This window comes from Xiphophorus maculatus, chromosome 10, assembly GCF_002775205.1.
Source record: "Xiphophorus maculatus strain JP 163 A chromosome 10, X_maculatus-5.0-male, whole genome shotgun sequence".
Lineage (NCBI taxonomy): Eukaryota > Metazoa > Chordata > Actinopteri > Cyprinodontiformes > Poeciliidae > Xiphophorus > Xiphophorus maculatus.
In genome coordinates, this window is record NC_036452.1 from 6,787,353 (window position 1) to 6,801,944 (window position 14,592).

The 14,592-nt window shown below is 34.6% G+C and overlaps 2 protein-coding genes across 2 annotated transcripts in view; one reads left to right on the forward strand and one right to left on the reverse strand.

Annotated features, from left to right (window-relative positions):
* brca1 (BRCA1, DNA repair associated) overlaps positions 1 to 9,875 on the forward strand; it is a 73,539-nt gene extending 63,664 nt beyond the window's left edge. Inside the window, exon 23 of the mRNA XM_023341366.1 lies at positions 9,790 to 9,875. The gene's annotated coding sequence lies outside the window, so the exon portion shown is untranslated. The remainder of the gene's footprint in view (positions 1 to 9,789) is intronic.
* LOC102227463 (rho-related GTP-binding protein RhoN-like) overlaps positions 1 to 9,997 on the reverse strand; it is a 35,174-nt gene extending 25,177 nt beyond the window's left edge. Inside the window, exons 1-2 of the mRNA XM_005811661.2 lie at positions 9,658 to 9,997; positions 8,444 to 8,531 (exon numbers count right to left, since the gene is read on the reverse strand). Of these exons, the coding sequence (XP_005811718.2) occupies positions 8,444 to 8,531; positions 9,658 to 9,990 (421 nt within the window). The 5' untranslated portion in view covers positions 9,991 to 9,997. The remainder of the gene's footprint in view (positions 1 to 8,443; positions 8,532 to 9,657) is intronic.
* Positions 9,998 to 14,592: the final 4,595 nt, after the last annotated feature.

Here is a 14,592-nt window from a genome sequence, read left to right on the forward strand (position 1 = left end):
CAAAATGAATGTTTTATATTTTTTTAACAAACAAAAATCTGAAGATTGTGTTCAGTGCTTTTTAGTAAATAGTTTAATTTCCTTTATTTCTTTAGATATTTTGTTCTCAAAGCAGCTCAACCTCAGTCAGAGAGTCTGTATCATCTATTTTACAGTTTTGCCACAGATTCTCAATTGAATTTAGATCTGGGCTTTGACTAGACTGTTCTGATACATGAACCAAATGATTAATTGCAGCTGAGGCTGTATATTCCTGACGCCTGCATGCATGTTTCTCTTTTATTAAACATATTTCTTGTTTTATTTAAAATTTGTGGTAAAAAGAAACAAATCCAGACACAGGAAGCGGTGATCCATGTTCCACTGTGGCTGCAAATCGTTGACAAAAACGGCTGAACAACAAAAAACTGTCAATGTGTCTTAGTAATACAGTTTTACGAGAATCCTTTTAGGTTTTGCATCAGAAATAATTCACATATTTAAATAAAACTACTTTGTTCATTTAAAATGTTGCATCTTTACTGCATTATTGAGCAGATAAAAATAAAAAACAGTCAGAAGAAATTTATTGTTCCAATTTATTTCTTAAGAATGAATTTTTGTTGCGTCACTTTTCTATTATATAGTTTTATTCCTTGGATCTCGTTGGACAAATCCTTTTCTGTCCTACCATAACAAATGTAATTTGAATATTACGGTAGTGCAGAAACAAACAATAAGTAATAAATGTCAAATTTAGTGAGATTATGGCAATTTTTTGTATTTGATTTTAACAATAAAACTGAATAAAGTGTGTGAGCTTCGCCTTCAAACGGCTGAATAACAACCATCGAACGATTTTTACCTACGTTCACACCGGCTTCAAAAACCCGCTTTCTGCTAAACTCATCACAAACATCGTAAACCTTGATGTTTTTAAATTTAAAAATGTTTAAAAACTGGTTATTTCTGAGGGTTTTCTGCATGATTTTGATCCAAATCGCATGATAAAATATTCACAAATGTTTGAAAATACTGAGTTTTATACTGAAAAAGTGGAGCAGTACAAACTATCAACAGTTATTTAAGATTAAAGGATTTTATTCCTCAGATCATTTTTTTACAGTGTCAGGTTGTGCTTTTGCAGTAATAGATTAATTTATTTTAAGTATAAAGGGTTCCAGGTAGAAAATGCGAGTAAATTTACATCATTCAGATGAATTATTTTACAACAATCTTTGTGTTCTTTTCATGTAAAGCAAATTTTTCTTGCACTAATGTTACCTCGCAGGTAAACTGCCTTTTAGATGAAACTCTCCTTGTACTGAACAATAACAGAAACATTACAAATCCAGCGTCTCGCTTTTCTTACGTTACATAAAGGGAACAAGAGAAGAGAGTTAAGACATTTTTTTTCTGAATATTATCTCAAAGAACAGTATTGAGGTCTAACTACAGTCCTGCTTAAAGCAACACTTTTTGTTTTTATTAAAGAAATAAGTCTTAATGCGGAAGAGCTTCAATGCAGAACTCGGTTTAATTCGCTGTCCATGAAATTGGAAGAAATAAATGGTGAATGTTGCAGCTGTTTCGTTTCTTTTGACCTTTTCCAGCATCTTCAGAGCAAATTGACCTTTTGGGTCGGAGGAAAACCTCTGCGCTTTTTGGAGTGCTGAACTTTCTTCTCTGGTCTCTTTGCTTGTTATTCTAACTGAAGGAATTGAGTAAAATCAGAAATGCATGGAAATTTAAATGTTAAAGGTGACCTATTGTGCTTCCCTGATCAAGAAAACAAAGTATTTTCAGAATGAGCCATTTTAAGGCGTCTTGTCACTTTAAATCCAAATGAGCTGCTGCTGGCCCTTTAACTCAAAGCAAGTCAAGTTTATTTGTGTCGCACATTTCAGCAGCAGAGCGGTTCAAGGTGCTTTACATAATAAAAACAGAAAGTTACAAAGAAAACACTATAGAGTAAATAAATGAACAGACATTATATTTTGATGAGTGCCAACGTCAAAGTGGCTGCAAACAAATGCGTAATTTTAAAAATCGTACATGTTTGAAAAGCAGAAGTGGAGCCTCCTGCACAACCAACAAGAATGCAGCAAGTGCTCTCGGGCTGATGATTCAACAACAAAACATTTGTCTTTTCCAGCAGCCGTTGTACAGCTCAAACAGCCTTCCAAAACCCCTTCTAGAACAAACGTATCTCCGGCGATCCAACCAAATTTGCAGTACCATAATTCCTCGACATTTGGCGCTATCTGAAAAATTCCAACGGTTTCTGAAAGAGGAGATGTTGCGCTTTCCAGCCAACAACGAGTTATTACGGTAATTTCACTCCCGCCGTAGCAGGGAGTGAAATTAATCTGAGGGACGCTCTTTTAATAGACGGTAAATTGCAAAAATAACTGGCTAGATATTGAAAGTTCCAGTTGTTATGGATAAATGGGCAAAAATATTAACTCACAGGACATTTAAAGAACTTTGTACAATTAAAATAAGCAAAAAAATCCAGGCAGACATTGAAGGTTGTGTGAGATCTAGCAGAGGACATCCGTTTTGTCGGGAAGCTGGAAAAATGGAGTTTGGTTTAATGGCAGCAAGTTTGAACCCACTCGTGGTCGCATGTAATGGAGGACGGCGTGAGACGGAGCAGGCAGCGGGCGGTGAAAGGAGATGAAGAATGGAGGCGACAGGGGGCCAAGCGTTTGGTCACACAGGCAGCGGCTGATTAATTAAATCCTGGGTTTGTGTGTGCAGCTCAGCGGCTCGTCTGGCACTTCGCCTAACGCCGTCTCATTTCTCTGAGACACAACGCAGCCTTCCTCGTTCGCTGTTTTAATAATAATGTGTCTTCCTCTGACCTCCACAGCCTCACACCGACATCTTAATATGGTAACGAATCCTTCGCTGCTTTGACAAAACATCCAGTACTTGAATCCAGTTTTCAGATTTTACCAACTCATCTCACTAATTTGGAATATTGTATTATTTGCTTATTCAAGTGTTAATTTGAATAAGAATAAAAACTGACACCAGTTCAGTAAAGTTACCAAACAAGTTTTCCCCACTGTTGGAAGAAATAGTTACTTTCTGGAAGCAGATTTTCACAGATTATTTGGAAAATACTTTATATTTAACTGGAAACAGCTTATGTTTTGGTTCATACAACCAACTGCTGTAAATATTGAAACTAAATATTTGTTTGGAAAATGCAAGAAAAGCAATTAAACTTGAAGTGCAGATGAAACCTGAGTGAAGCTGCCTCCCCCAGTTTTGTTTGATCCTTAAAATCAGACAAAATTGATGTCAAACATTTGTGCAGCAACATTTCTGTTTGTGCCGCTATAATTTTAAAGATATTAAGAAATGTTTCCAGAGGTCATGAAAGGTCAACCAGCATCCACAACCTTCTTTAAATCAGATAAAATTGGTGTCAATCAACTCGACTACGTTGGCTGCTGGTTTGTGCAGCAAATGTTTTTTTGTTTGTGCTGCATCGACTTTTAAGATATTAATGACATTTTAATTTGATTTTGTAAAAGTGGGGGAGCCTGGTTGACCTTTTGACCTTTACACTTTCATTAATATCTTCAAAACCAAAGCAGCACAGACATAGTCGAGTTTATTGACACCAATTTTGCCTGATTTGAAGAAGGCAGAGGTCCGGTTGACCTTTCATGACCTCTGGAAGGTGGGAGGGCCTCGTCGTCACTCGATGAAAGATGAGACCATAGAAATCCAAAGTGCTGCATCTGGAAGATATGAAAAATTTCCCTTTGACAACCTTCTTTTGTTTAGGTTTTCTTTTCTCTTTCTGTGAGAATTAAAAATAAAAAAAATATTAAGCAGAGAGACTGAAAACAGAGAAGGAATTTCAGTCTAGATCCAAACAACTCAAGGCATCCAAAACATAATTTGTTCCACTTTGTTTGATGCTAATGACTCCTGACTTTAATGGACTTTAATTTCATTACATTTATCTGGAAGGGACAAGGCACATCAGTTAACATTTTTGTAAATGTGCCACAATTAGACAAAATGCTACTTTTTCTCTGGACAATGAGTAATTTCTCTTGCTAAAGCAAAAAAAAAAAAAAATACAAATAAGGCTAATATGACTTAACACATTTAGTCAATGCAAATGGAAAATACAAAAGAAGGAAACTACAACACAATTATTATAAACGTTATGAGGTAATTCAAACTAAATTAGTTTTGTATGTTGTTCTTTATACTTTTGTTGAACTTTTTTGTTGTTGTTTCAATAATATTAAGAAAAATTGCAAGAAAAAAACACAAACTAATTGAGATTCTCAGATTCGTAATACAGGTAGGTAATGTAAAAGTTGCAGAAAGTTGAGTGGAAGGAAAAACGGTGGCAGAAAAGAGTGCACAATAAACGGAGATAAACACAGAGGATAACTAATAAAAACTAAGCTGGAACCAAACAATAATTAGCTAATAAAAACTAGCAAGCACACTCTTAAAACTAATTAAAACTAACTGAACGAAAGAAGAAGAATCTTCTGAGAAATTTGCAAACATAAATGCTTCTGAATATCTGAAGTAAATTAACTTCTCAATTGTATTTTAATTTACAGATATGCCCCTAAATGTGTTTCAAATTTCATCTTCAAACAGCAGATCTTGTTTGAAATGCTGGATTAGTTTCTGACTTTCATCCGCAGAGAGACGGACAATGAACGCCAAACTCACGCCGCCATCCTGAAAGCTTCACTACGTCAGCCACGTTTAACGCATGCCTGCACATTCCCGTACACACACATCAGCAAAACTGTCTCCAAATGCCTGAAACTCAGCAGTAAACTGCCTGAAAAGTGACAAAACAGGAGCAGAACAATCAAGTTTCAAAGATTTGTTAGTAATACTGCATTTCTTCAGCCTTTAAAACAAGAATTTAAGAATTTACAAGGGATATTTACGCAAATCAGGTTCATTTTGGTGAATCTCGTCATCTTCAAGTGTAAACTGAGTCAAATCAGACCCAGATTTGCCGAACCAAAGCTGTGCTCCAGCTACGCCACCAACAGGAAGGAGAAAATAAATAATGAATGATGTACTTGAAACAGAAACCCTCGACAGCAAACATATAGCTGTTTTTGAAGGGATGGCGCAGCCCATTGTGTAAACACAAACCCAGCGATTGGAGCCAAAGCAGCGACCGCAGACTCTCTGATAGCAACCTTGTTAAATATATAATTAGCTGCCTCTTATTTCCCACAGGTCTGGTTACCATTGGCCAGGTGAGTCGTTGGTATTGGCAGAAATACAGACTCCAGAAAGGCTTAAACCGCTTCCTTTAGTCGCAAGAAGCCACAATTTAATATGGCTGTAGAGATCCATGACGGTCAGTGGCCAAAACTGATGAGTTGAAAGTAATCAGGAGTCGGTTTTCAATTAAAAACACTGTTTTAATTGTTAGCTCCTTTCATTTTAGCCACTCAGCAATACATTAAACATGTGGTATTTCAATAAAACCAATATATGGTAGGTCTGAAAAAGGTTCTCAGATGTTTGCCTTAACAAAAAGCAAAATACTGCAGTTTATTAACTCTATATTTGAATGTTTTTCTATTTTATTGCTCTCGAAAAAAGTTTTTTTTTTTTTTTTAACTCTCTCTCTGTATGAATGTGAGTCAGTTTAACACTTCAAATCCAAACAAGCAGCCATTTTACAGCACATAAAACCAGCTGACCAAACGTGCTGGAACTCAGTTCGGGTTGCTAGGTGACGGGCGGAATTCCGCTGGGGTTGCTAGGTAACGGGCTGGGCTTGCATTCAGGAGGGGTTTTGAGTTTGAGTTTGACTTTATTGATCGTAGTGTAATAAAATAAAATAAATTTAAAACAAAAGCAAAGAGATATTCCAAACACCTAAAAACTTATTGCCACAATAAGCAGGTGGGTGTTTGTTTTTGGAAGCAGTTGAGACCCAAATGGAAGCACTAAAACCTGCAAAATGTGAATTTTGTGTAATAAATCCCCTTTAAGTGTCCAAGCTGTCAACGGTTTCGGGCCTCCCTTGATATGAGGAAGTTTGTTTTGTTTTTTGCCATACAGATTTAGACACAGACATATATTTAGATCGAGCGGAGGCTGACGGGAGCATTTAAAATGCAGAAGAGGAGCATTCCTTGTGATATTAAACCCGACCCAATAGGCTGTTCATCAGGTTTGATCACATTTTCAGCACTATGGTACGGTGCCACATGCTGAAAGAGGAGCTTCATTCTTAACTAAAGAGGAGAAAATTACTGTTTAAGTGTCCCGCTGGAGTAATTGTTATTCACAAAACAACTCGGTGAGGAAAGAGGTGTGTTTGAACGAGGCAGCAGTTTCAGAAGGCGTTTTTTTTATGAAACATGGTGGCCTCACCCACAGCAGCTGCAGCTCTTAATCTCCAGCTTGTTTAGCTGGTCTGATGGGCGGCGGTTGCTGCACCGATGTGCATTAAAGCTCCTCTCGGCGCTGCATGTGAAGTTTTGTTCGAGTGTTGCCACATAAACGTGAAGGAAAGTGAAAGAGGTTGAAAAGTGCAAGAGAGAAAAAAAACTCGTTTATATCTACAGAGGAAAAATATCCAAGTCTGAAAGTCTGACTCATGTTGCCGTTGAAAGACATTTATAACATTTATAACCCTTGACGTTATAAACATCAAAGCATTTTATTTAGATATTATGTGACTCAATGTCTGCAGGCAAAAAAAATATACTTTTCTTCTTTCTGTTGCATGAGTTTCTTTCTCTTTCATCAAACCAATTGTTAGTGATTTTAGTGATAGTGAACATAAACTCAAAATAGATGAATGAGAGTTTTTTTATCATAAAAACGAGGATTTTACAGCATTTTGACAAATTGAGGCAGGAGTTTTGTTGAAGTGTGGTGGATATTCTTATTGTAAAAGTTTAATTTAGTTGATCTAAAACCCCAATTTTGAAATACAACTCTGGTTCTTTAGTTTATACAGTAATTATATTTTAACCTTGGTAACTATTTGAACAGTTTGAGAGAAATATATTAGAAACAAGGCCAAAATTTCTTCTGGTTGTAAAGTGGAAGGAAAAAGAAACATTGTTATCAAATAAGTTTGTATATAAAACTCTTAAAAGTGTGGTGTGTGTTTGTTTAACTGTATGTACTTTGATAAATACAACTAAATACCTTAAAAAGTAAACTATACTCTCACTTGAGTCCATCTGTTTTTAATTTAATCACAGCATCTGCAACTGTTCTGTGACAGCATTAGAGATTATTAAACATCAGTATGAAAAAATAAATAAATGAAAATGTAAAACAATGATTTTTTAAAAGAAATTAAAAATCAAAATTATCATTAAAAAATTAAGATAATAAATTAATTTAAAAAAAGTCAAAGTTACCCTGAAAAGAGACATGATGCAAGTCGCATCAATGACTTAGAACAGAAGTGTCCAACTCGTGGCACGAGGGCCGTTTGTGGCCCTTGAAATTATCTTATTCGGCCCCTGAGCTTAAGTCAAGAATGGTAAAACCAAATAGAAAACAATAAACAATCCCCCCCCAAACCCTAAAATTTTTAATTTTCTGTTTTTCTTTTAATAAGGAAACAATTCAAAGTCGTTTTTATGTTTTAGATCTTTAATGATTTATAGATTTCATTAAAAAAGTTTGTTTATTATCATATGACAGAGTATTAAGGCCACGCTAAGAAAATAAAATAATAAAATTACGAGAATAAAGTCATAAATTTACAAGAGTGAAGCTGTGCGATAATAAAATCAGAATAAAAATAAAGTTAATATTACGACTTTATATAAAGAGTTTATTCTTGAAATATTACAACTTTATTCTCTTACAAGTTTATTCTCTTAATGTTATTATTTTTCTCCTTAGTACTCTGTCCAAATGTTGAACAGGTAAAAATAAAACATAAAAAAAGACAGAAAAATCACTTTCATTTTTTATTCAATTTGTTCACCGATGCCTAGACCTAAAAGTAACTGAGCCTTGCATCTGCAAGTGCAGGCCACACTTTTCAGATTTTTATATGAAAAAAATGTGAAAACATTTTTGCCATTATTTTTCTTCCACTTCACAATTTTGTGCTACTTTGTCCTGAATCACATAAAATCCCAGTTGAAGTTCGTACCTGATGAAATGAAGCTCACTGGGTGCGAACATTTTCCAGCTCAGTGTGATTGCAAGAATAAAATAAACATCAGTTTATTCATGTTGAGTAAAAGCTCAACATGAAGACATCAACACTTTGCATGTCAGTAGAACGAGCCTGTGAAACTGGCTCTGTCACGTGCTGATGACAGTTCATAATTAATGACACATAAAGATGTGACGACAGTGTGAAAACGGTACATGAATAAATGAATACATGCTCGGCAGAAAGCCGTGAAACGCTCAGGAAATGTCTTTTTGAGGCGGCAGCTTTTGTCGTGAATCCTACCTGAAGTGTCCCACATGTTCAGCTCAATCCTCTGCTTGTCGATTTCGAAACTGGCTGTGTAGTTCTCAAACACGGTGGGAACGTAGTTCTGCAACGAGACGGCATGAGGTCAGAGAAATTTGGGCAGGTGTTTCCTTCCGTAGAGCAGTCAGATTTATATTTCTAACATAAATTGCAGTGCTGCAGAGAAAAACCAGCACTGAATGTCAAGAGGAATTAGATGGAAAATAAAGCATTTCACAGCTTTGACTGTTTATGTCCATTAGCTTTGATTATGTAAATAAAGATACAAACTTATAGTAAATAAATCAGTTTCTAGCTTCTAAATTGATACCAATTTATTTAGAGATTCCATTTAGTTGTGATTTTAAAAAAACACACACACACACAACTGGGTAATTATAATATCGATTTTCTTTCTTTAAATTGAATTTTTTTTAAAGGTACGGTAAGAGGGAAATCCCCGCCAATCGTGCTTTTGAGTGTGTTTGGGTTGATGACGTCACAAGAGGCACATGCCAATGAAGGTGAATAAGAAATTTTGGACAAATTTTGAAATAGATTTCAGCCACATTTGAATAAAGATAAGTACAACTTTACATATTTTAGGCAGAGGTTGACTTATTTATTAATTTATTACGTATTTTATCGATTTTACATGGATTACACTTCACTATGCTTAATTATTTGGACGGTATTTACATCCAAGCAACAAATTCTTATATTTTAAACTATGTTAAAAGTAAAATCATTACTTGAATTGTTTGTTTAGCAATTTTATTACAATCTTAATCAACATAAAAGCCTTTAATGTTTTGTTGAGTAGGAAGACCTGATGAAGTGACATTAACTGTTACCAGGAGACTGATTCATTTATTGATTTTTCTTCTTTTTTTAAAAAAAGAATAAGTATAAAAAGTAAAATGATCACAAAAGTTTGTTTAAATGTTATCTTTTATGGGTATTTGAACTAAACTAGAGACTGCATCTTAAAAATGTCCGTTCCAATCACACGCAGGTTTAAATAAACGTATATCAAAATAAATTTTTATTACGTCATAACTTTAACACTGACAGCTAATAAACAAAAGCTGACTTTTCAAGTTTTATGCCAAAACGGTAAATAAATTAAACCGTCTCAGCGCCGTTTTATGAGGCTGATGAAATATCCACGGATGCGTTTTGTTTTGTGAAAATAATAAATGTGTTTTTACCTCTGAATACGAGTCTTTGGCAAAAACGTGGAGGAGAGCCGTCTTCCCACACTGAGAGTCCCCGACCACCACGATCTTACAGCGAAGTAAAGCCTTGCTCTCCATCACTGGATGGTTCTGCTTGTCATTTAGATCCCTGTCTGCGGGTCGCGGAGCAGAGGTTCTGGTGGTTCCGGAGGATTCCTCCTGAGAAATGAAGCGGCGGGGGAACAGTTCAGTCCCACACGGTCCCGGTCGGGTTCGGCGGCACCATACTCCGCGCTGCGCTGCGCTGCTCTGCTCCAACAGGCGAGGAGTTCTGGGATCGTACCTGGACGTAAAGGTGACGCACATAAAGATCTGCTTCCGTTTCAGCTCTATCGCAATAAAAGCGCAAAACGTTTCTGCAATAGTTTGAAATCACCTTCAAAGATTAAATGTATCCATCTGCAAATTAAATGTAAGTATTTTTTCAATTGAATTGAATCTAAGTTAAACACAAAAATAATTAGGTTTTGACATTTTGACTACACTGTAAAAAACATTTTATGACTCAACTTGACTCAATCTAGTTTCTTTGTTTTGACTCAGTTAAGTCCTATCAACGTAAATTAAGTTCAAAACACTTGATTGCTGCAACTTTAATTAAGTTGACTTAACTGTCTTTAGCAATTAGCTCAAAACTATTAGATTTTTTTTAAGTTGTCCCAACTTATTTAAGTTTTTACATTATTACATCGAGTTCACTTAACTTAACATTTTATGGGTTTTTTCTTTTACTTTTTAACTAATTTCTATGTTAAGTTAGCTTTGTATGGTTTATTTTTTTATATATATAAATTGTTAAATGAGAAACACAAAGTTTTACAGACAATATTTTTATTCGAGAAAATTTTCAAAATCCATACATAAAATTTTTGCTAATTTCCACCCCCCCAAAAAAACAGAAACAAAAATAATTAAAAAAGAAAAAACCTTAAAGGACAGCTTGTACATTTCAAGCTAAAAAATTCTGTTTCTTTTTCTTTGAAAAGAGTGAATATTAGTTTATTGTACATCTGAGAGATTCTTTCATAAATAAGGAAAGAAAAAGCAAATAGAAACAGAAGCTCCAGTGGCTGGTCCTGTTTATACACAAATTAGTGTGAGCAGTGCAGCACAGCTAGCTGTGAGGAGAAGGTAGAAAAACATTTAGGTTAAACAAAAGTCTGCAAAGCAGTACAAAGTGCATGAAAAAATATAAAGCATAACATTGTTATTATATTTGATTGTTCTTTCTATTTTTCTCCCTTTTAAGTATGTCTAATATTAAACAGATTGTTAAATTTCTTTGCAATTCAAAGAAATTGTAAAAAGAAAAAAAACTAGATGAGACAACAAAAATGTAATTTAATTTGAAGGCTGAGTTTCAGCACTTCCTCTTCTTCTCTGACTATTTATAGTTCACTTGATGCGTTTCCACGCTTTCCATCAGTTTACACAACTATTCTGTTTGCAAATTTAAGTGAATAAATGGGAAAAAATAAACGGAATAAATAAAGAAGTCAAAAACAAAATATTCTCGGACATATAACTGAAAATAAGAATGGGGCGTTAAAGCGATACTTTTAATCTGGTGAATCTGGTTGATTAAATTGCACAAAATGCAGATTGTTGACATTTTTGTGTAATGACAGGATGTAATTTAGCTGCTCTGTGAAATACTGTGAGCTTTTTGTCACTGATAATGTCAGATTTTGTTTTACTCAGGAAATCTCTTCTGTTGATTAGTTTTTAGCGCCATCTTCTGGCCAAAAAAGTAAAAATGGATAGCAGCAACTTCAGTTTTTAAGTGACATATAAAGACACACCATTTTGTTTATTGTTTTAAATCTTGGTATCATGGAAAAAATGCACCTGGAGAGTCATTTTTTTCTATTTATAGTTGGAGTTTTGTTGCTAATTACACCACATAAGTTAATAATATGATTAAAAACCTAAATATCAGGTCAGTGTTACAAATTTTTAATTTTAAATTGTTTTAAATTGACTTTTTTAAAAATGCTTTACATCATGTTATAATGTAATCCCCTCATCAAAACCAAACCTGGAGTGTTGCTGTAATTCTTCATGCATGTTTGAGAAATCCTTTCATTTCCATGGCAACCATGCAGATGTGCAAACTGGTCCTAGACCCGCCTTCGAGACGCAGCTCCTCCTTGTAGCTGCAGTTTCCAAGCTTCTGAGCTTCCACACCCCACTCACCCACTCAGCTCCTTCAGACTAGCCAGCAGAAATTAGCAAACACTTGGTGGAACTGATCTGATGAGCTCATTATATACAAACTGCTTCTTAGCTCAGCGCTGGTAAAAACGTTGTTAAAGGGTTAATAGAGGAGCCGTGTTGTGATGACTTCCTGAAAGAGCAGGAGTTTCTTAAAGAGACAGAGGGCCAAATTCAAGGCCTTAAATTACAACGTCAAATTTCTTTTAAATCATATTTGATATGTGCAGCATTTTTTACAACAACTGAAGGTAACATATGACTTTATTGTGCCTGGAAAAAACATACTACTGTCTCTTTAATACAGTTGTCAAACTCAAGGTCCGGGGGCCAAATGTGGCCCGTCGTAGCTTTTTATGTTTTATGCTTTTAGACTCCAAATTACATGAATAAGTCCCTTCAGTTTTACAACAAATCTGCAAAACTCACTAAAATACACACAAAATCAACAAATCCCCAATTTTTTTCATATTTTTACTGCAAATGTTTTTCAAAATTGGCGAAAAACGTTGGGTTTAATTGACTGCTGCTTCAACCTTACTTGATGTCAAGTTATAGTCCGTGATCGATACGGCGATTAATGAAAAGTTACATTTAACATCATACATTAGCACAAATCTAAAAAGAATTTGTACACATATTTCTAAATTAGCTCCACAAAATCTATGATTTTAATTGCAAAAATAAAACAAAAAACACAAAAACAATCACAAAATCCTGGTGAAAAGATGAACAATATTATTTAATTTTAAGAAGCAAATTGCTTTTTATTGACATTTTTAACAGTTTAATTGGTTTCTCAATACATTCTGGCACAACCGACCCTTTAAGACAATTCAGATTTTTGATATGGCTTTAATAGATGTTCATGCCTCCCTATTACTCCTTTTCTGATACCGCCCTGGGCGACTGCCCATTTGTTTCACATCTAAAACTACCGTCTGAAAAAAGCAGACGATGAAGATGTATTTTTATTTTTCAGTACCTCAGTGAGTCTTCGTGCATCTAAATAAACAGAAGAGTGACTTCCTGAGAGGAAAGTTTAGTTAGTTTACAGCAACACAATTTAACAGGGGTGTGCAAACTTTTCAGAGCAAATTTAAATGGAAACGTCAGACCACTGGATCGGTAATACTTCTCTAACAACTCCATCTGAACTTTATTACGAAATAAGAAATGGTGGTGTGGAAATTTCAGACTCAAACCCGCTAAAAAAAAACACAAAGAAAAAATCAGCTCTGTGTTTGTCACCACTTCCTGTCAGCCTCATTCAGTCAGCAGTAAGAAATGTAACAGCAGCAGCTCTGCATGCAGGATGCAAGCGTGTGTGTGTGTGTGTGTGTGTGTGTGTGTGCGTGTGTGTGTGTGTGTGTGTGTGTGTGTGTGTGTGTGTGTGTGTGTGTGTGTGTGTGTGCGTGTGTGTGTGTGTGTGTGTACAAAAATCTGTGGGTTTGTTTTATAGTTCAGCTAGTCAGAGCAAGAAGTCTAAGTTCACTGTTTAACAGCTGTTCCAAAGAGACAACAAAATAATGCAAAAATGCACTAAAAATTGCTTTAATTAGTGATAAACAACTAGAAAACACATTTAGTCCAATCTGCTTTATTTCTCAAAGAATGTAAGTGAGAAATTATATTTCTTTCAGCTGTAAATTGGAGAAAATCCAGTCTTTCCTCAACGGGATTCCAGTGTCCGGGTTTTCTGTCTCTCCGCCTCACATCGCTGAAGTTTTTTATGCCAACATAACAGATCTGCCAGTTTTTCAAACCTCCGTCAAGTTAGTCAGAGACAGGAAGAACAACACCGGAAGTCAAGTTCACCTATCACAATAAAATATTTCTTTATTTTTTTTTCCTACCGTGATAATTTATCCATATTTGAAACTTGACATTTCAAATCTGACACTAAACAAGTAAATCACGCTAATAAAAGGAAACCTGCTTTCATATTTCGTACTGATTTATGTATTTATGTTTTTGAATCTTGTTTTAAAATATGTATATGAGGGGCAGTGGTTTAAATATGCTTTTAAACAGCTTGTCAGCTTCACTGATATTCACTTATATGACAACATTTAGCATTAAATAGTAACATTAAATAATAAGCATTTGGAGAGAATTTAAATTCAATTAATTAAATAATACAAAATAGATATGAAAGATTTTTTTTCCCAATGCAATTTTATTTTTAAAAAGACATAACTTGATCTAGATGCTAATTACTTAATCTAAAATTAAACCCACATCCATCTTAACCAGACTTCAAAGGGCTTCAAAGGCAATAGCCCAGGTCTCCAATTTTTCAGGGGCGCCCAGAAATATTGTTTTTTAATTTATTTTTCTTAATGAATGCATGTTTTGCAGACACTATTGTTTATATAAGAGTCAATACCATGTGAGTTGTAATAATAATTTGGTATTTTTAAAAATATAAACGGTACTCGAGAACTTGAAAAATATAAATTAAAGTAATTTATTTTGGGGACAACAAGGAGTTACTGGCCAAAGGATTTATTAATCCTACCATCATCAGTTCATACCTAACTATGTGTAAAACTACCTATTAATGTACTTTAATTTACAAAAGCAACATATTTTTTTTCTAGTAAATCCGACCCTGATTATTATTATTATTATTATTATAAATGTATTTATATATTGTTAACAACCGTCTTTAAAATATGTTTTTGTTGTGCT